Source organism: Lolium rigidum, chromosome 3, assembly GCF_022539505.1.
Source record: "Lolium rigidum isolate FL_2022 chromosome 3, APGP_CSIRO_Lrig_0.1, whole genome shotgun sequence".
In the NCBI taxonomy this organism is placed as follows: domain Eukaryota; kingdom Viridiplantae; phylum Streptophyta; class Magnoliopsida; order Poales; family Poaceae; genus Lolium; species Lolium rigidum.
In genome coordinates, this window is record NC_061510.1 from 124,039,674 (window position 1) to 124,061,022 (window position 21,349).

A 21,349-nucleotide genomic window follows, 5' to 3' on the forward strand; every position below is an offset into this window, starting at 1 on the left:
GAGGAAACGGAAACGCAACCTCTACATGGTAACGCGAATACGTGATCGCCACGGATAGTCACAAAAGAGGAAGGAGCCACCTGAACCTGAACCGGATGGGCGATGGCACACCTGTTGAATCTCTATGAGCGATCCATCTAGCTCACAAGCTTCGCTATGTGCTCGCCACGGATAAAGACTGAGAGAATACGGATAAAGACTGAGAGAAATTTCTTGAGATGCATCGTCGGATTTGTGACAAGTACGTTCACTCTTAGCTTCAAGATGCCATGGAGCAATACAGTTGTTCCCATTTTGTGCGTGCAAAAACACTGAATTCAAATTTGAACTACTGTGTTAAAATATTTGATATGTTATCAAACTATATGTGATAGAATATAAACGTTTGAACAATTGTAGTGCTTCAGGTAGTTTGTGTTAAATATGGCCCATGTTTAGATACGTACAACATTTGGGAGGCTGGCCGACCTGGTGTGTCTTTATTATGACACTCTATGTCATCTGGCAGTCACCGAGTCGTGCAAGGGGAACTCTAGTGCATCCCAGGTTCTGCGACGGCAAAAGCGCTTTAATGCTCATAGCTAGGACCCTTTTTTCTGTGCACTCCAAACAACCCCCTAAAATCTCTTACCTGTTGTTATTTCTCTCATTTTCTCATATCTAGTCTACAAAAACTAGCCACACAAAAAAAAAGACAACCTAGAAACAATGAGCAAATGTTCCTTCTTGGCCACAAATGGTCACATAAAATTCCTCTAATTCTGCTTCTTACCCTAAGGGCATTATTCCAGGAAAACTTGCAAACATAAATGCTAAGCTTAACTGAATTTACATGTAATTTTACAAGGAAGGGGGGGTTTTCTCGGTAGTATGCAGGTACAAACACTCAACACATAATGTAATTCGGTTTCGCCAATGCAACAGATTCTGGAAGGGTAAAAGATGCACAGAGCATCCATTTCCCAGGAGCAACAAGCCGTACTCTGTGCATTTCAATGTTGGCCACATTATCGCACAATGCTAGATTTATCCTCTGCAATTTTAGGCATATGTGTTAATTTGGTTAACAGAGTGAAGCAAATAAGTGATTCCAGCAGAAAGAATAATGTTCTATTACCACATCACATTTACCTCATTAAAGTCATACTCAGGATCCTCGGCTTTGGAGAATCCATACACGTGGATCTTCGGCATGACACAAGGCTGTCCTGGTTGCCGGTTTCTTAAGATCCCTCTGAAGATATCTAGTAAATAAAGGAGACGAAGATCATAAGGATAATTCTATCGTGAGAATGGAAAAAAATAATTTATTTTCAAAAAAAGGCCTGGAAGAAGTATAAAAAGACCGGTTATTTTTTTTTATTAGAGCATTCCAACAGTATGGCATCTTCTATTCTAAAAACCGTATTAGTAGTGCTCGAAAACAGGGATGGCCGTGTCCACAATCGCTGCTCAGAGTGGAATAGCATCTCATGTCTCTTGGGAAAACTAATTCAACCAGTTCATATAACATAGTCAGTTGCTTGATCCAATCCCTCTCTAGAATGGATTGGTGGTAGTACGAATGGGCCCCTTACCTATCTCATCAACATCTGCTCCTTATTTTTACTCTGTAACTAGGTGGAAAGAAGGGAGCCAGCAGAGGCAAAAAAATTATAGTAATAGCAAGACTACAGTGAGGATACAACACGTTACAAATTTAAGTAGAGCACACACGTGTGTGTTCAGTGGTGAATTGTGTTTGTGCCTCCGTAAAATTTAGTGTACCTGCATCCGTGTGCATTGTGTGTGTAGTGGAATATGATCCTTTGAAGTACAAAGCCAAAAGGAAAGTTTCACCTAAGAGTACCATTCGAGAGAAAAATAGTAAATTATTCAGAAAACTATAATCACCTAAAAATTCTGCAGCATCCTTGGGCAAATTCATTACCACTTGTGTGATCGGACGCACGTGTTGGCTTGAGTATATTGCAGTAACAAACCTTCTAGCATCCATGTTAAATACCTGATTTAATAAAAGAACATTAGAACATTCCAGCTAAAATTCATGCACAACGATAAAAAAAAAAGACAAAAATCAAACTATCCACTCATCAGTACAAACCGAACATAAACCCCAGAGAATTGTGGTATTTTATATCCACAGAAAACGCAAGTTTTCAGAATGTTTAGTTATAACTTCTTGATAATTGTAGTACTAGATAAGCAGAAGAAATACTGGTGGTATATAGTATATTCCAAAGTTTGATTGCCAAATTACCTCAATTTTCCTCTCAAGTTTGTTAAGAACAATGTTTCTTTCAAGGTACTCAACTGCAATTGGGTTCAAGTCATTTGCATAGACATATGTGACCTTTTTCGCAGCTGAAATTGCTATCGGACCGACACCAGAGAACACATCACCTGCATCCGGAAGGAAAAATGAATAGTTACTTATTTGGTTAAGTAAAACCTTCTGAATTTAACGAAATGGTCAACCACAAAATATGACATTAGCAATGGTTGATGATTGCTCTACACTGCGGTTCACTAAGAATACACAATACATTAGGCCCAATATGAATGTAGACCATGTTACTATTAGTAGCTTCATCATGTAACACCATGAAATTCTAAAGTGCGAACAAGCACCAGTAATGATCTACAGCTTACCAGAGTAGATCCCACAATTGACGAGTCTACTGATTACTAGTGGCACAAAGTTTGTTAACAGAACATAATCATGATAAAAAGTATGCATTCAGATAGATTATCAGTGTTAAACATGATTTTACAATGATTGATAAATTGCCAGAAAATGGTACATTTTTATCAAATATCTTTTTTTTAGGTGTGAAGGCCAGTGAGTTCACAGTGCTTTTGTAACTACTTTCAACACCAAGAAGCAAAGCAATAGGGTGTATAACCTTTCAGCATAGATGATTATACGAATTGCTCTAAATGATGAATCAGTAGATTCTACAAGGAATATGTTACTAAAAAGCATAATACACAACTGCCCTGATTACAAAAGCAACAAAGTTATCTAGTACTCGCAAGATGTACAGAGAAACTTACAGACAACATCAGAACTTGTAAAGATGCTGTTGACAAGCCTCTGCCTTTCGGTAGCTAATCTAGAATTCCAATAGCTGCACCAGATAATTACTAGATAAGAGAGCAAAGAAACAGTTGAACCATCAAGAAATGTATAAGGAGAAAACATACTTGATACTAGAAATCATACAAACACAATAAGAACCAGGCTATACAGTAGTACACAGTTGTGAGATTGAGAATTGTTCAACATAGAGCATTGTGTTTCCAGTGTCTTGGTCATCACTCTTCAAGCAAACTGGAATTCACGCTTCGTGAACGTGGATACTGCGACCTGGACACCCTTTTCCTCAATAATATGTAACGCAACTTTTTTGACAGCATAATCGAAAAGCAAGTGCTAGTTTTATCTAAAAATACTTCAATTTGCATTATTATTTTCATTCACAACTCGGAAGCTATGATTTTCTTGTAGTCATGCTTAGTGAATGGTAATGCATCCTGAACCAGGAAAAATATGAAGGTGCAGGCTGGTGAAGCACTGAGAGCATTTTTCACTACTGTTGCAATTTACATAACAGTTAAGGAATCTGTTTACTGTCCAGCTGGTCAGCACAGTTTGGCCCAGCAAGATCTGGTCTTTGTTGAAATCAGTTCCATGTGAGAATTTTAGGATAAGAAAGTGCCAGTACGATACCTAGGGAACCACAACCACAGGATGTATCAGCAGAACTCCCCATATCATAATAACATGCAATCATGGATAACCAAATTTCTATTGCAGTTATTTCAAAGCTTTTAACCAAAAGATGTACATGTGCATGTCTCATGATCAAAGCAAACCAGCAACTAAAAATACTCTTAGAGCTGAAATTTCCTGTTTGTTGAAATATTATACTAAAATCATGTATCAGGTTAAACATTTGCATCTTTTGTGGAACTTCACTCATTGTTCCCCCTTTTTAGTGATATTTTGCATCAACTAGCAGTTCTTTTTCGTGAATTGTGTATTTAGTAAATATATTATTGACATTATGACTATTACTCGAACGTTATCTGGAGTCAAGGTGGGCATAAAACCCAAGACCCCAGACCCGTACCTGACACCCGAACCCGTTTGACCCGGGACCCGACAAATCGGGTGTTTTATTGGATTACAGTTCCCAAAACCCGAATTAATTTCAGGAATGTGAAGCCCAGGAACCCGACAGGCCCGATGCACCCGAACAACCACACGATTGCAGCAGCCCACAGAATCGGATCCTACTTTCAGCCCAAAAAAGTCAAACTAAAACACAACGAATGAACTGCCTAACCCTAGCGCCCCCAGTCCCCGCACGTGACTGAAATTGAAGGCTTAGCATCAATTATACATAAAATTATTATTTTTGCATGCTAATACTGAAAATCTCTGGTGACTTAATGATGGCAAAAATCTGAAATGTTGTCAGAAAAAAATAGAAGGCAGGTAAGGATAAGAGCATACACTGTCGCAAGATCAACTTTAAAACGAAGGCCACTCTCAATGACTGTTGTGACAAGGGAATCATGACCAGCTAAAATTTCAAGTTGCATTGTTCTGTAATCATTTTGAATAGCATCAGTCTTATTGACAACAGTTCGGATCTTTGGCTTGTTTTTGTCTAGCACTACCTGCACTCTGAATCATGTTATATTATAATTCAAGAGAATATATTCAAAATAAGGTTGAGAATCCAACATATTATGTGATCAGATATTACCTGAGCTATAAGTTCCTTGTAAGGCAAGTGTTCATCCCTCAAGTTCAAGTGGGCAATATGCCCTACTGTCTCAAAGCCTGCAGGAATGATTATTCCTTCAGGAAGTAATGCCTCTAAAACCTACAGAAGATACGCTGGGAATCAAAATAGATAAAATAATATATAAGGACAGAACGACAAAGAGCACAATGCAGATTCTTCTGTGTGCACCAACGTTGATCAACATATCTGACAGAATAATGATGTACTAACATACTACTGATATTGATGGATGTTTCTGTCACAGTGCGTTAACTTCTAAATAGAAAACAAACATTGCACACTTTTAGTTGTCAATACAATGACACAAAAGGATATATTGATGCCATTTTCTTGGATCATATATCTGAACAAGAAGTGAACACAGATTTTAACAGCACTAGAAACAGACGCAGGTATTACAATATTACAATCTAACCTGGCCAGATTGATTTTTTTGCCAGAATCCTGAATTTGCAAGGGCAGTGTTACCTGGACAGCACAAGCGTTAATACCAACATAAATTAGAGGCCCGACAAATCAGGTTCCAGTAATGAGGGCTCTAGAACACTCATGACATTTCAAGAATTCGGAATCAACCAAGCTAAAAATATATATAATGCTAAATTTTCATCAGCATTGAGCTCAGAATTTTCTTTTACTACGGTTTTCACAAGAAAAAACAGAGTGGATTTTTGGAGTTTTCACGCATTTCAAGAAGGTAAGTAGTTTTTCCAGGTCTAGGTAACACTGCCCATATAAAGTAATTTTGTAAACCAATATTTGTTTGATCCTGGAGCAAGTTTGTGAGTATAAGATTGAGCGTGTAAAAAATGTGAATTGTGTTGAAAAAGAGATCAAACATGCTTCTTAAGCTGGTTTCAGGTTCAAAACACAAAGATCATATTTCCTTTATTTGCATGGTACAAAACTTTGATTGCTATGAGAATTCTCTCGTTCCTTTATCTTGGGTAACCGAGAAAACTATATCTATAACTTAAAATAAGGAACAAAAAATATATAACGAAGGCAAACAAATGTGTAGGTACCTCATTCATTGGCCAGTAATTATAGAACAAAGTTAGCTGACATTGTACAAGCTCATACGCAGATGATCCACCCTGCTTGGTTTCATCGTCTAACACAACCTGGAGAAGTGACCAAAACCAGTAAACAAATTGCCGCTTGGATGAAGTAGAGTGCATAGTGACACACAAAGCGTAGGCTAAAGAACCTACAAAGCAAAAACACCATAATCCGCACTATGCAGCTATTTGGTTAATTTCAGTTTAGAAAATGCCCACATGCGATCTTTCTCAATTGATGTTGAAATCAGAGTTTTCACTATATGCAGTCAACGATTCTGGTTTAGACTGTCTCTCTAGTTCAACAACTGTTATTATGGAAATGGTTAGTACAGTACTGTGTTTCTTATCACCTTGACAGCCTCCGGGAGCTCGTCGACGCTCCTGTTTGCGTAGCTCTCGTCCAGCAGGAGCAGTCTGGTGGGTTCCCCTCTCCACGCACCGCTCCCAAACCCTTCCTCCCCGACCAAGCCCTTCCATTGGTCTTCCTCGTCCTCCTCCCCTGGCACCTTGACAACATACACCGTGTCCTTCTCTCGCCTGGCCTCCTTGTCCCCGCCTCTTCCTTCCCCCTTCTTGTCCCTCTGAGCCCGCGCAGACGGCCGCGACATCTTGGCGAGGTTGGGGAACTGCACGAAGCCGCGGGCGTTGAACTGGCGGGCCAGCCTGTCGCGGCGCGCCACCGCGGTCAGCGGGGAGGCGGCGGGCGCGGAGGGGGGGAGGAGGAGGGCGTGGCCGTCGTCGTTGGGGAGGCGCGCGATGTTGCGGACGCGGGGCCAGTTGAGGAGGTGGCCGCGGAGGCGGCGCTCGAGCGGCGCGCAGGCGGCGGCGGGCACGCGGAGGGCGGCGAGGTCGAAGGTGCGCGCGAAGGAGAGGAGCGGGTCCTCATCCGGGTGGTCTGGAGCGGCCCGCCTGCCGCGGCGGAGCGTGGGGCCGTGGAGAGGCGGTGGCTGAGGAGGTGGGGCTTGCGAGGAGGAGCAGGAGAGGGGTCTGAGGTGGAGGTGGAGGAAGAGGCGGCCGGATGTGGGTAGGCGGAGGCGGAGGCGAGGGAGGAGGCGGCGCGGATGGAAATGCTGGAGCGGCGGCGCCATGGAACGGGACGGTAGGGAGGACGGCGGACCTAGTGTTGTGCAGCCATGGAGGCCGGCGCGCATGCTCGGGGATTAGGCTTCCTTTTCTTTTTTGATGAGAAGATGCTCGTGGATTTTAGGCCGCACTGATTAATCTGATAGCCGCCATTCAGAACTGGGCCGTGGGCTCAATCCATCGTTCCCCAACTTTACTGCAACTTGCGATACGAATCCACTTCGTGTTCTCACAAAAAAAACAAAAGATTAATCCACAAAACCTGATCTTTCCACTTCGCGTGTTCTCAAAACTAAAAAAGAGGATGAATCCACTTAGTATCTTGACACCCTAATCTTTGTTCAAAAAATAGGCAAAACTCTAATCTGGGAAACTAGACGAGGTTAGACTAGTAGTGTTATGTTTGCCAGTTCAGAGAACCATGTTATGTTTGCTGTCCCAAATATTACATCGACCTGCCGTTCCAATGTTTTTCAGTTATATTCCGCACGACAAGTGAACAAATATGCATGTATTCTTCCCATGCATAACTTTTAAATCACCATCAAACAAATGTTCATATTCCATACAAAAAAACATGTTACACTAGCAACCACGGAACAAACACCGAACAAAAATTTCATCTCACGTGCTCGAGATGATCATATTCATACATGACTGCCATCAACCCCTCAGCCTAGTGCTACGGCTGACATTTGCGTTGATGCCCGACAGCTCGCCTCCATATGGACCGGAAGGCTTCTTAATCTTGCGCACTTGACCTCCCCGAGCAGTCACCTTTTTCTCGTGCTTAAGCTGAAAAATAACACACCAAATGAGTTCATTCCGAATACCACGGTACTGCCATCCACTGATCCACCCCCAAGCCATATGCCATAGTATACCATGTTTACTTACCCTGTATTTCTTCCGAGGATTCTTGAGTTTCTTGTTTCTGGAACGAGTCAACCCCCGGTTCTTCTCGATCTGCATCAATTTTGATTTGTTTATTTAGACAGATAATCAAGAAACTGAAAGATAATAATAATAACAATAGGAGGTACGATACACTTCAGTCATGGACAAGAATTTACCTGGTATGAGATCTTCCTCTTGCCATCTCCTTCACTTTCCTCCTCCAGTGCTTCACCGGTAGGAACTCTGCCATAGAGAAATAAAAGTGTCAGTACATTGGTTTAGTTAAAAGGAGCCTCCTACTATATTTATCTCGTTTTGTTGGTGGAACAAACAGTGAGTTCAGTACCTCTGTTTGCTCAAGAGTTTTTCAGTCCTTTGCCTTTTTACATCCTTGTAGAATTCATCTTCAGATTCTGCCGAGTCTCCATCATCATCATTGCCGTCTTCATCACTGGATTGGTCAGGCTTCTCTTTGGCATCATCTCCGTCTTCTGGCAAGTCATCATCATCTTCAACTCCTACTCTTGCAAGAACACGTAGCTCATGCTTTCGCCGTCTTTCACCAATATCATCTCTCTTTGGAACGTCATCATCCCCAGAAACAAACTTGAACATATGCCACATGGCCAGATAAGGAAAAAAGTTAGGAGCAACTTCAATCAGCATAGCAACTAATTGCATAAAAAGGCACATCATGACGGATACCCCAAACCCGTAATCGGTGTCAAATGGTTGATTCAAGCTTGTAGTTGGACAGAATAAATTAATAATCAACAAGTATAAACTCATTAAATATTTCAGAAAGTACCTTCAATAAGACAAGGGTAACTACGTTTACCATTCGTATGAATATCAAAGACAAAATATGCACTTGAAAGCAGATTTATAGATTTTAGTGAAACTAAAAATAACTAACGAAAAAAATATGCACTTGAAAGCAGTGATTTATAGAATGGAATGGAGGGAGTATAAAAATATTCAACAAAAACTGAAACCAGTAACATAACTGCACATATATTTGATACCTTATTTTTGTTTGATTTAGCTCCATCTACCAAGAACGTTCTAGGTCTGGTCACTTGATTATTTTTCTCCACCTCATCATCAAAGTCATCCAATGTTTGCAGATCCCTCCTAATATGAACAATACATCTTGTTAAAATCATAAAAAATGGAAATTCTTATGTGACTGAAAAAAGAGATGGTATAACAAATAGCTCACCTATTATTAGATGCTCTGGTGTTTGACAGCTTCTCCGACTTCAACCCCATCGATTTATACAGTCCTTTTTCTTTTAACCTCGCTTCAAGATTTGCTCTTACTTTCAACATTTCAAGGCTTTGCAAGCCCATGTACTCATCCTGCGATTTTAGATTTATTCAGCTTTATTCCTTTTACACCCTGATTTAACTGAAAAATTAATACAATATAAAAAGAGTATCCTTAGTAGTCAACCTTGCTCTTTCTTTTGGTAATTTTATCGAGCCCATTATTAGAAGGATCGTTCTTTGTCAATTCTGAAGCTCCACCACCCTGAATTTTTGTCATAATCAGTTGGCTAGCTAGATTATTATATGTGACAAATCTAATAAAGTAGAACCAGTAACTCTTTTACTTTATTCAGTGCTGGCAAAATCTTTGCAATGCCCTCCTTTTTGTCAAGAGAAGTTTCGATATCCACTTTGTTCAGGGCGCTGCTATCAGGCACACGATGCTCATCAGTGTCTCCTTTTTGCCTTGTAAAATTTATATTGGCCAGCTTCATCTGTGAAAAAGAGATAATATTTAACTTCTGTCATTCTTGAGAACTTGTCGTAAAGTCAGAAGCAAGAACTGTGATACAAAAACTAAATAATGAAACTGTAGTAACTCTTCTGAACACAAAAGACAAGGTTGTAGAAACCATACCTTTTCTACCATACTCTTGGTCTCTACCAGACGAGCAATTACCGGATGATCTTGCACAGGCAATCCCTCGGCTCTCATAAGGAGGTAGAAGCTAATAGCTTGGCAATGAGCCAGCAGACAGGCTCGCTTTACTTCCAATGGCTGGATTGCACCCTTTTGCTTGCCTTGCCCAGCTGTCACCTGCAAAACAGAGTCTATTATCACAAAGGGCAATCATAACTGAAGCTAAGCCTAAATAATAAATTAATAAAAGAGACTATCAATGAAATGTACTACCCAAAAGAACTATCGTCCAACAGCAATCGCTATGTTATTATCTTAAAAAATGCAGTAAAAAAACAAACACAGAAGAATGTCGGAACTTTCTAGTTTCTACAGCAAACTGGATGCACACACACCAAATGCCCATCCATATTACTATTACAGTAACTTTGTTAGTCAGTGCAAACTGATTGCGTTGCGAGGGAAAGGCACTAGCACTAACCACTAAGATTCAAAAGGGCCACAATCTGACGTCGATGTAGGTGCATTTGGGTTCTCAAAGGCTTTCAATGCACAAATTCACTAAAAAATTCAGTTACGAATTGCATTGATTTGCAGTTTATAATGAAGTTCCTTTTCTAATGCAATGGAGATATTACTGGCCTGGTGCCGAATAAGCATCATGTTTTATCTAGATCAAACGACCAACTAAAGCCACTGCTACCGTAGTCTACTGGTAAAACAACAATTTCATCCTTCCTTTCTTTTTAATAGGTTCTTGCTATTGTTGAATGGTCACAAGATGACCTATTTTACAGACCATATATACCTTTTTGGAGGACAAAGATGCTACCAGAAATTGTCAGAGTCAGCTTTTGGCTTGGGATTCACTCCATTGTCTCAGGTGGCATCAGCATGGAAGAGTTGTGGAACCGAAGCACGAGGGACATGGATGGGAAGCAGAAAAGGTCCTTCAGTGGGGTGCTTCTTCACATGCTCTGGAACATTTGGGATTTAATAGAAGAATTTTCTGAGGAATGCATCTACATGTCCTGCAGGTTCTGAGCTAAGGATGACATTTCCCAACATGGGTTGGCAACAAAAGAATGTAGTTTTTCTAAAGTTTTTAGCCGTTGTAATTTATAAATATTAGTTGGCTGTTTTTTTTATTTTTTATTTTAAGTAAATGGAGGAGTGCCTGCCCTTTTCGTTTACAAAAGGATCTTACGCCCCAGTTGACACCACGCAGATCACATCATGGCAGCCGGCGGTGTGATACCACATGCTAGAGAGCCGAGCTTTCACAATAAAATATTTCCAAATAGTAGCTGCGAAGGATAGAACTACCAAAACATCCAAGTAGCATGCAAATTAAGCAAAAAGGATCTTGAAGTTAAAGCTTCACAGTTCTCTCATATGCATGTAGAATGAACAAAATATACAATTATTCAGTATATTCAAGCAGAACAAGAAACAAGCAAGTCAACTCAATTAAGAAGCATAACAACAAATTACCGCTACATTGGTGACTGGTCCTATCGCCTTCAGCTCTTCATGGGCCTCATTTAAGTCGGACAATAATCCCACCAGTTCAGGAGCAGAACTGCATTAAATTCAACATATACATGTCGATACAACCAGTTCAGTAGCAAAACTGCATAGTCTGCCTTAAATTCAATATATAGATGCCATCATGGATCAACACTAAGATACTAACAACAATCTCATTTGCAATGTGCCAAATTATATATTACCATAGGCACTAGAAATCTGACAGTTTAGGTCTTTGGCAAGGCTACTCAGCAATATTCATTCAATGTAAGACACCACAAAATGGAAATACTGGCAAGTGTCGTCACAAACATCACCAAGTTGGAAAACGGTATCCAATGATTCACCGACATGCAGCCCTTGGTCTGAAGGCCGTTCTTACAATCGATAATATTTTCAAATTTATAATATTTCTTGCAATGGCACAGAACAGATACTATTTGTAAATAACCCTCAACATAAGTAAACTGTTCAATTACCAGAACATTCAAGAAATTGAATGAAAGCATACCTGTATACTGCACTCAATTTTTCATCTCTTGAAAGCACAGCAAAATCTTCTTTCATTTTTTCATAGCTTTCAAAAGTGGATGCATCATCGGTAACCTTGGTTTGAGGACTAGACACCTGCTAGGGGGAAACAGCATATGCAAATATCATTACCTGTTAGCTTTGCATTCAGACATGCACCAATAAATATAGATGCTCTAAAAAGGACTGGAACAATAAACAATCTATTTTATGTATGATGCCTGCTAGTGGGAACAAGCATATGCAAATATCAGTTCAGTTCAAGAATCTAATTTATGTAAGAAACAGTGCACCAGTTCAGTTAAAGATAGTCACTTAAGTGAAACTAATATTGTGCAGACCAACATTGTACCTTTAAGTAGTAATCATACAGCAAAATATATCAGAGAAAAACTTTGGATGATGTCCTCTGCTAAGCAAACAAGAAAATATAACAAAAGGGCACAGTTCAGGCAATCACCTTCGGAGGCTTATCCTCTCCATAACTTCTGTTATCTTCTAATCCAAAATCTTCCATTGAAAGCTTACTATCCTTTTCCTTCTTCAACCTTAGTATCTCTTCATAGTCTTCCTCGTCGCCAGAATGTTCACCAGCATCATAGTATGTTTTCTTTCCTTTACCCCAGATGTTTTCATCTTTCTCTTCTTCCTCGCTTTCATCGATCTTGTCCTCATCCCCAGCAATTTTTTTCGCTTCCCTATGTGCTCTTTCTACTGAAGACACATTTAAGTTACAAATATGCAAACACCTCGTATCAGAATAAACAAGTACAACTAAATAAATGGTGTTGACTTCTCAAACACAATCATTTTAATGGTGAGATAACTGAGCTAAAATATAGATGACTGGATATTTAACTTTACACGGAATAGCAACAATCTGACAGAAATTTGTTTATCTATTTGAAGGATATGGGGTCAAAAGATTCCATTTCCTTGAGCATCAAGGAATGACCACAATCGGGATTTAGGAAACTATACTCAGTTCTCACCAAATTAAGATTGCAACATCATATGTGCCAAGGAACAAACTATTTTTTAGAAAGAAGCATGTTATCCTGATAGGCATTGCAAACTCCAATTGCACAGCGAAAGTCATGGAACAAATGCAGATTCTTTTCTTCACAGAGGAAGAAATGTCAATAACCTGCCATAACCTTAACCCATTGGCATCTAACCTAATGCATACTTGAACATATTATTAACTCAGTGCAAATGTCAAAGGTACCACATACCAAAACTAAGTATACTTATCAGGCCGACTTCTATCAATTCATTGAGTTATATATCATTGACAAAGTGATAAATTCATTCAAGTCATTCACAACAAGTTTAGCTAACTGGATAGTAATCTTCCATTCTTGGACTTACATTGCCTGATATACCCTTTGTCCCATCCAGCATAATCGGCTTTGCCCATGTCACCATCCTCATCTCCTTCATCATCATCTCCTTCACTGTCCCCCGTTTCATTATCAGAAATACCCTAAAGATAATGATCAAGATGATAAAAGATGTCAAACAGGCAGGGGACAAATTGATTACGGGTAGCTAACAGCAGGATACAAAAAACTATGCTCGCTGGATAACAGACTACAACTACAGCTTGCTGGAAATGACCAACAAATATCATGCAGCACGGTCACTAAATGAACTGGAGAAAAGGTGAGGTGTCCCGAGATGACGGTTAACAAGATTGATGAACTGGATGCACTGCAAAATCCGACCAAGACCACCAACGAAAATGGCCACTATCTTTCTTGCATGACTTGTGGACCAGAGAAATCCTCAAGAACAAGACTAGGAAGGAGGAATCACCTCAAGGTCAAAAACGGATTGCTCCAAATCATCGTCCTCGGACTCCCTCGCTGAAACCCATGAAAAAGACAAAACGTCATGAATGTTTTGAGTGAACTGCGGGCAGGAATCGACCAACCAAACCGAAATTCCTAGCACTGACCGTCGTCGACGTCGAGGGGAATGACGTCCCGCTGCTTGTGGACTGCGAAAACCAACACAGGAGTCAGAAACTGGCAATAACAGGCAACAAGCACGCTCTTGTGGGGAAATAGAGGGGGGCAGGTGATGATGTATTACATGCGTCGATCTCGTCGTCGTCGGAGTCGAGCATCGCCGCCGGCTCGGCGGCGCGCTTGGACTTGAGGAAGCCCTGCTTGGGCTGCCGCGTCCTCGGCCTCTTCCCCATGTCTGGCGGATGGGGTGTTGACTGGAGCGCCGGAGAGCTCGGTTGGGGAGGCGGGGATGGCGGAGCGGCGGCGGGGGCGGGTGGTGGTTTGGGGCTTAGGGTTTTACCTAAGGCGAGGGGAGTCGGCGGCGGGAGGAAGATTTGTCAGGTAACTACTCCGTAGATGCATAGGGAGCTCCCTATACAGCGCCCGTTGCGTCCGTTACTGAAGCAACGCCTGCAGCGCTACCCCGGCTGGGCCGGCCTAGGTAACTCTCGCTTAGCTCTCGTGTTTCGTTTCGTTTTTTTTCATGTACGGAGTATCATTCTTTTGATCCAAAGGGCTTCCTTAGGAAAAAAATCACATGTATTGGATTCCTCCATAATTTCTTTGAACATCTTTCAATCCATAGCAACACATGTATATACCTTAATATAACTCGTTAATGGCCTCTTGAGTTCATAGGATTCTAAGCTACGTAACAAAATAGGTCTTCCGCGTCTGCGTCTCCCAGGCGGCGGCGGCGGAAACAAATTTCCTGCTCCAATCTCCGGCATCTGCGTTGGGCCCCTCTCCTTCCGCTTGCCGCTGGCGGTAGGAGGGAGGGGGATCCCGTTTTTTGCATGGTACTTAGGGCTAGGAGTTCTCTGGCATGGCGTGCCGTTGGGGTGGTGGGAGCGGCGCCCGGGCAAATAAATCTGCCTCAACTCTTCTCCCACACCGGCGATGTCCTTCATGGCGGCGTCTCGGAGTTGATGGCACTGTGTGCTTGTCGATCTTTCAGATCGGTGGCTTTAGGGTTCATGGATGGTGTCGGCGAGCGGCGGCGACGACTCCATCGAGATGGTTTTTCCTCCTGCTCTCGTCCCCGTTCTTTGCGGCGTTGTCTCCGGCGCCAAGGTGGAGCAGAGAGGATTCGTCCAGGAGTACGTGCGGACGGTGGTGCACGCACGGTGACAGCTGGAAGATGGTGCACCTTGTGGTGGGTTCGTGGTTGAAGGCGATGGTTCTGGTTCCCTACTCGAGCATCGTGTGCTAAAGTTCGATGGCGTGTCCGAGGGACATGCTTGCCCTGATCCGATTCTTTCAACGGCAATGGTTTGTCCTATGGCAAACTACATTGGAGGTCCGAAAAGCTGATGATCAGCGATGGAGCCGCGTCGAGCTCAGGTGAAGAGGTGATCTGTCCATTTTTCCCTTGGTGGCTGCTACGGTGGTGCCAAAGAAGATGGATAGGCGTTGGTTTGTTACATAGGTTTATCCTATCTTTCCAGATCTGTAAGATCGGTGTATACGTACTTTGTATCTCGTCTTTTATTTATCAATGAGAATCGTATTACCATGCAAAAAAAAAGTTCATAGGATTCTACAAACACAGATATATGAAAGCGTAGGATTGGAATGCGATGCTATCTGAAATACTCACCATCTATAAATGTTGTGTGATAGAGCATATAAAAACCATAGGAATTGTAAATAGAGGTTGATGTGGATGGGAATTTTCCTCCAAAATATAGGTCAAATGATTTCTTAGAAACTTTTCCTAAATCCTGCAAATCGCCATAGATTTTTTTTATCAGGATTAGAATCCTCCAAATATCTTTTAAAATTCCATTGAACCAAAGAGGCCCTAAATGTAGAAAAAAAACCTGATATTTTCCACGGGAGTAGGTAAATGCAGATGCTAGTGAATCATGTCATCTCTTTTGCATATGCGTATCTAGAGGCAATGATTTCTTTTAACGGTAGGCGACTAGAGACAACGATGGATAAGGATGGAGGTGTGATGAGTAAAACTAGAATGGAATAGAGAGCATGTGACACTGGTGTTACTCTCAAATAGAGGAACCCTCCACATCCTCTCAAATAGAGGAACCCTCCCATTGCGTAGTAGTTCTAATGCAATGCCTTAATAAAGCCTGCAGGCTACTGATATGCTCGGCTCCAGTGCAGTGTCATCCTCCTTGCTCCAGTGTAAGCCATCCGCCTCTTTTGACACTGAATTTGTATTCTCTTAATTGAAGAGACTGAGTTTGTTTTCTCTGAACTGAAGAGTATTTTTTTTTTTGAACATGGAACCGAAGAGATTGAATTTGTATTCTGCTTGTATATGGATCCTGCCATGATGGTCTTGTGAGCTATTAATGTTCTTTTTGGTACCATCCAGGACGTACTCGATTGGATTTAGAGCGTAGACTGATTGGATTTAGTTCCATTCATTATTTGCTCCTTACACTTGTACTACAGCTGACACTTTACCAATCCGATGTTTGGATAGTAAAGAGAAAGGGAGATACGCATGATTGCATAGTTAAGAACTTTGTTCCGGGAGAGGAGTATCTTCTGCAGAGAAGTGCAGAGTAGGTGATTCTCTTGAGACACATCTTTACCTGAAGATTATTGTACTTGCACAGTAGCAGCTGTCGAACAACTGCTCGCTCTCGATGGAAACCAAAAGGAAAAGAGAAAGAACATAGGGATCGGCACTAGCGAAGAACAGGTGCACATTGCGGCCTTTATACCTCCCTTAATCTTGAGGGCACCAGTATATGGTGTAATGTAATACACGAAAACTCTATACATCTCACAACCTTTTTGCAGGAGAAGAAAATGAGCTAGTAGTCAACACAGCCCACCTCAGATAATTCTTTATCCTAACCCTCCATTTCTTTTTAACAAAAAAAAATCACAGGTTAACGACACGGCAGAGCTTTACGCAACCAACAGAAAAATGGTGAAAGGAAAAAAAGAGGGAGGTGGCGGGCAGGCATCCTTCGTTTCGTTCGGCTGCCCTTGTCGCTCCTCTGTGGAGTCACCGGAGGGAGCCTCGTTGCAGCTCCGTTCGTTTCACCTAATAATCTTCAGGTTATTAGGATAACCTACGCTTCAGTAGTGGATGCAGTCGTCCAGGGCCTGGACACGATGTGGGCGTAGAGGAACTGGTTCCAGGTGTCGGGGAGTCCCGGCAGGCACCAGTGGATGCAGTCGGCGAACGTCCTGGGGTCGGCCTGCTGCTCCGGCGTGAGCAGCTTCCCCTGCCGGAGCGTGTGCACGGAGGTGTGCGCGTCCTTGCGCAGCTCGGACAGCGCCGTGATGTCCACGAAGTGCACGGGCACGCGCCGGAACGTCCGCATCACGTCCTGGGCGCCGGCGTAGAGGCGCCAGTCCGTGCCCACGTCCAGCGTCGCGCTCCGGTTGCTGATCGGCTGCGTCTCCATCGCGCACTTGATGCCGCCCTGGTTGCCCCACGCCTCCGGCCTGTTTGACATATGAAAATGAGTGTGAGTGTCTGATCGAAATAATAGGTCGCGCGTGTGCATCTCTGAAAGGTTCAAGGGTCCTCTCTCACCACCTACTTCATTAGTAGAGTGTAAAGCAAGTGTGACTTGTTGGTTAACATCTGACAATCCCTCTCGATCTTTACCCCTTTTTTTGCGAATTAAGGCAATGATCAACGCAACACCTAACTGAAAGAGAAAGATCAATGCGCTCTTGGGTCTCGATCTACCTCTCCTTCTCTCGATGAACCAACCCTAAAGGAAACTATTGGTAGCATACACCGCACTTGCACATTTCTGACGGAACTGAAGCATGAAAACTCCTACCCATATGGTGATATGTAGAAAGGAAAATCTGAAGCGAAGACAAGATGGCAAATGTGCAGTGCAAGCAACAAAGAAGAAGACGTGGTAGCAGCAGTACTGGAATGGCTTACGTGATGTGGTTGGGTGACATGCCCATGAAGAAGACGGTGGTCCTGTTGGGGTCAATGTTGCGGTCCACCCACTTTGCCCATGTCTTGAGCACCTGGCTGTACGCCACGGGCCGGTCGACCTCCTCGTACTCGGTAGCCCCTTCCTCGAACGACCCTTTCCTGTCGCCCAAAAACGTATGTACATGTCAGTGCCACATTCACGCCAATTAGATAGTACTTTCTCCGATCCATAATAAGCGTCTGATAAAATAGTACAGTTGGCTAAACTTACAAGACTTTCATGTTGAGCTCATTGAGCCACCAGATGTAGGTGTTGAAGACGAGGTAGTCGACGCCGACCCAGTTCTGGGCGTGCTTGGCGATGGAGTGCCACTGGATGATGCGGTTGGGGACGCTGTGCACCTTGGGGTTGTCGGAGTTGGACTCCACCAGGAAGGGCGCCCAGTAGAACTCCACTGTCGCGTTGTAGTCCTGCGCACCACATGCAACATTTTGATGTTAGTTATGAGCCCAAGATGTACAATGTTCCACTACCGTTACGAAGTAGGAGTACGTACATGGGCGTAGAAGATGTTGCTGGAACCATTGTTGACGAACTTGGTGAGGGTCTTGTGGCCTTTGGGGATCACCGACTGCACCAGGCACACCATCGACTCCCACTGGTTTCGGTTCAGCGAGTCGCCCACGAACATCAGCCGCTTGTTGCGAAGCCGCTCCAGCAGCAGCAGCGCGTCGAACCTGCATTTCGGATCAATAAAACTTCTTTTTAGTTTCTGACACACGTTGTCTTTGGAGGAATGTATTGGGCTTGAGAAGCGAGTCTAAACAACAAACTGATACAGTATCCAAATCAAAGAAGAAAAAAAAACCATACTTCCTCTGGCACTAAATACTTGTCCCAGGTTCAAAATGAACTTGGACTGATTTTAGTCTATATTTTTTAGAAATATGTGAAAAGTATTTATTAGGTCGTGTGGGTGTTCAGTAAAGTGGTGTTTGTCACTTTGTCACGTGGTCCGACGAATACAGAAAGCCATACATACAGAAAACGGTAGCGAAACCCGCATCACTCTCCGCAACTGATGTTCCGGAAACGAACGATGATCTCCGGCCTTTCGGCCTTGAATTTCGGCGTGGAACCCGAACCCTAAACTGGAAACTCTGAAAAACGGCGGGTTCGAAAGAAAGGGGAAACAAAATGAACATACCGCGGGAGGTCGCAGTCGGTGGGCTGCCACCGCCACTTCTGGTACGAGTCGTCGCGGCGGCCGTTGCGCATGCAGGTGACCTGCTCCGTCAGGAACTCGCACTGCGCCTCCTTGTACACCGGCGCGTTCACCTCGTCGTGCACCCAGCCGCCGCGGTACAGGTCGCACGTCTCCGGCACGCTCACCACCGTCCGCAGCGCCGCCGTCGCCGCGGCAGCCTTGGCAGTGGAGGCCCTCTCGGCCACCTCCTCGTCCTCCCGCCGCTTCGCCTCCTCCGCGCCGCCGCCTCCCAGCACTCTGGGCAGCGTCACGTCCCTGTCCTTCTCCTGCCCCTCCTCCTCCTTCGCGGCCGCGTTGGCGTTGGCTTTGGCGAGGGCGGCATTGGCCCTAGCCACCACCACCGTCCCGGTGATGCTGCCGTTGGCCGCCGGCCGAAGGGTCGCCGTGGCGGGCGCGTCGAGGACGCGCACGATGACCTCCTCGCCGCGCCTGGCGAGGGTGGTGACGGCCTGGTGCGCGGCGGCCTCGGCCTCCTGCAGGAGGTGCAGGTCTGGGGACTTGGCCCGGAGCGCGCCGGCGCTGAAGGGGAAGTCGGCGATGGACTTGATGTCCTCGTTGTAGAGGAACGTCGCGAACACGAACAGCGAGAACACCACCGCCGCCATCGACAGCGGCGTGCCGTTCTTCCGCGCCGCCACGCCCGCGCCCAGCGCAGCCTGCTTCATCGCGTACGGCGCCGACCCGAACACCGACTTGCGACGCTGCTGCATGCTGGGCGAACTCCTGCTGCCCGACTCCCGCGCTTTAAAGAAAACTTACCGCGCGCCGCCCCGGCCAGCCGGCCTTTGCTTGCAAGCCAGGGAAAGATCGATCCACCCAGTAAACAAAAAAACTCCTTTGAATCCTTTGCTTTCCTCCGCTAGCTAGCTCCCTATCTAAGTATCTACAAGCTGGCTAGCTCCCACTATATGAAACGGAGTGGAGCTTCTTCTTCTTCTCCCGCGCGCTCTCTCTCACGGTTGCTGTGTCTCCCCGCTTGGCTGTCCTTCTCGCCTGGCCACCTAGTCTCCCTATATACCAGCCTATCCCTTTACCAGTTTGGTGCCCCTTTTGTTGGAGTTTGCCTTTGCTTCCCTTTGCTATGTTTGGTTTGGCTCGCCTGCTTTCATCTTTTATTGTTGCGGCATCTCGCCTCTCCACCAACATGCTCTCTCTACTTGTGCTATTGCTTAGTACGATTTAATTATCATCAATTTCCAGCCATCTTTTGAAATTGAGATAGTAGCCTACAACCTTTATCACAAGTGGGTACTTAATTTCCTCCTGATTATCCTACGTGGTATTTACGACCCGTTTCCTGCTTGCGTGCATGTGTATTCTGGATTAGCAGTATTTAAATGTTGCTTGTTAATTGCTACACCTTTTCTTTTCAAGCTTTTCGATTTTGGTACGAGATGCAGATGGCTGAATGGTCGCAGGTATGTTCTTTTGTGACATGGAGTGGTTAGACCGTGGCTGTCTTTCATGGGGTGGGAGGTAAGATGGTGGCGAGATCGGGAAGCAATCAAGCAATGGCGATCGTAGAGACCAGCAGGCAGCCCCACCCTACCGCGCGGGGGCGGCTTCGTCGCTACTCCTTTTTATTGTATGCACGAGATCATTCTTTGGTGTATTTGGATGCGTCACGTCATATTGTATATATTCTGTACAGATCAATCAAGAAACGTGATGGAATGAACCAGACAACGATACCGTAGCTGAGATTTTCAGGCTTCAGAGTCCATGATAGTATTCAGAGTGTTAGCGCAGTTTGAACCGCAAGCTCTGAGACTGCACAAGTACACATATCACGATTTCAGTACATCCTCTGATTCATATTACTGACCACTAGCATGGATATACTTAGAACTAAAATATGCCTAGATGCATCTATATTAGTGACAACTAATATGGATTGGAGGAAATACAAAAATCGATTGCTTAGTTCTTCAACAACTTGAAATGGGTAAAACAAGTTATAGCCCTCAATCACAGAAATGGTATTACCAGGGGAATGTTGATGTCACGGGAATAGCTTTCCAAACGATAATCAAGATGTGATCTATCTCTGACAGATCAATGCTTCCATATATATCTGTTGTTCTCACTATAGTTAATTTGAATAGACATATCCTAGAGAGTTACCCTAGCTCCCCTAGCCGCCAGCTCCCTCCTCCCTCCTTCCGTCCCTCGTTGCCGCCAGACGGCATTCACTACGGGAGACACGCCGTGGGCCGACGGCCCCGCACTGTCGGCACGGGCTTATCCACCGTCGGCACAGGCTCTGCCGACGGTGACCGTCGGCGTCTCCCCGTCGGCACAGTTCGCGTCGGGGGCGGCACAGACACCGTCGGCACATGATGG

General features: G+C 44.0%; 3 protein-coding genes across 3 annotated transcripts; all 3 read right to left on the reverse strand.

Moving 5' to 3' along the window:
• Positions 1–709: 709 nt before the first annotated feature.
• Positions 710–7,035, reverse strand: LOC124695472 (tRNA (guanine(37)-N1)-methyltransferase 1). The gene is made up of 9 exons (XM_047228313.1): positions 6,235–7,035; positions 5,846–5,944; positions 4,779–4,898; positions 4,523–4,689; positions 3,058–3,131; positions 2,261–2,403; positions 1,894–2,005; positions 1,132–1,244; positions 710–1,033 (listed from the first exon to the last, which is right to left on the reverse strand). Exons 1-9 carry the CDS (start codon positions 7,033–7,035, stop codon positions 887–889), a joined length of 1,776 nt encoding a protein of 591 aa, XP_047084269.1. The 3' UTR covers positions 710–886.
• A 427-nt stretch (positions 7,036–7,462) lies between these two features.
• Positions 7,463–14,074, reverse strand: LOC124702262 (something about silencing protein 10-like). The gene is made up of 16 exons (XM_047234387.1): positions 13,935–14,074; positions 13,798–13,839; positions 13,656–13,705; positions 13,209–13,323; positions 12,298–12,551; positions 11,818–11,933; positions 11,271–11,358; positions 9,774–9,953; positions 9,481–9,630; positions 9,321–9,398; positions 9,087–9,226; positions 8,890–8,998; positions 8,211–8,470; positions 8,041–8,107; positions 7,865–7,933; positions 7,463–7,762 (listed from the first exon to the last, which is right to left on the reverse strand). Exons 1-16 carry the CDS (start codon positions 14,041–14,043, stop codon positions 7,631–7,633), a joined length of 1,959 nt encoding a protein of 652 aa, XP_047090343.1. The 5' UTR covers positions 14,044–14,074; the 3' UTR covers positions 7,463–7,630.
• Positions 14,075–16,902: 2,828 nt separating this feature from the next.
• LOC124695474 (protein trichome birefringence-like 28) lies at positions 16,903–19,716 on the reverse strand. Its single transcript, XM_047228314.1, has 5 exons — positions 18,947–19,716; positions 18,296–18,476; positions 18,010–18,209; positions 17,739–17,897; positions 16,903–17,281 (listed from the first exon to the last, which is right to left on the reverse strand). The coding sequence occupies exons 1-5, from the start codon at positions 19,714–19,716 to the stop codon at positions 16,903–16,905; spliced, it is 1,689 nt and encodes a 562-aa protein (XP_047084270.1).
• Between the last annotated feature and the right edge of the window lie 1,633 nt (positions 19,717–21,349).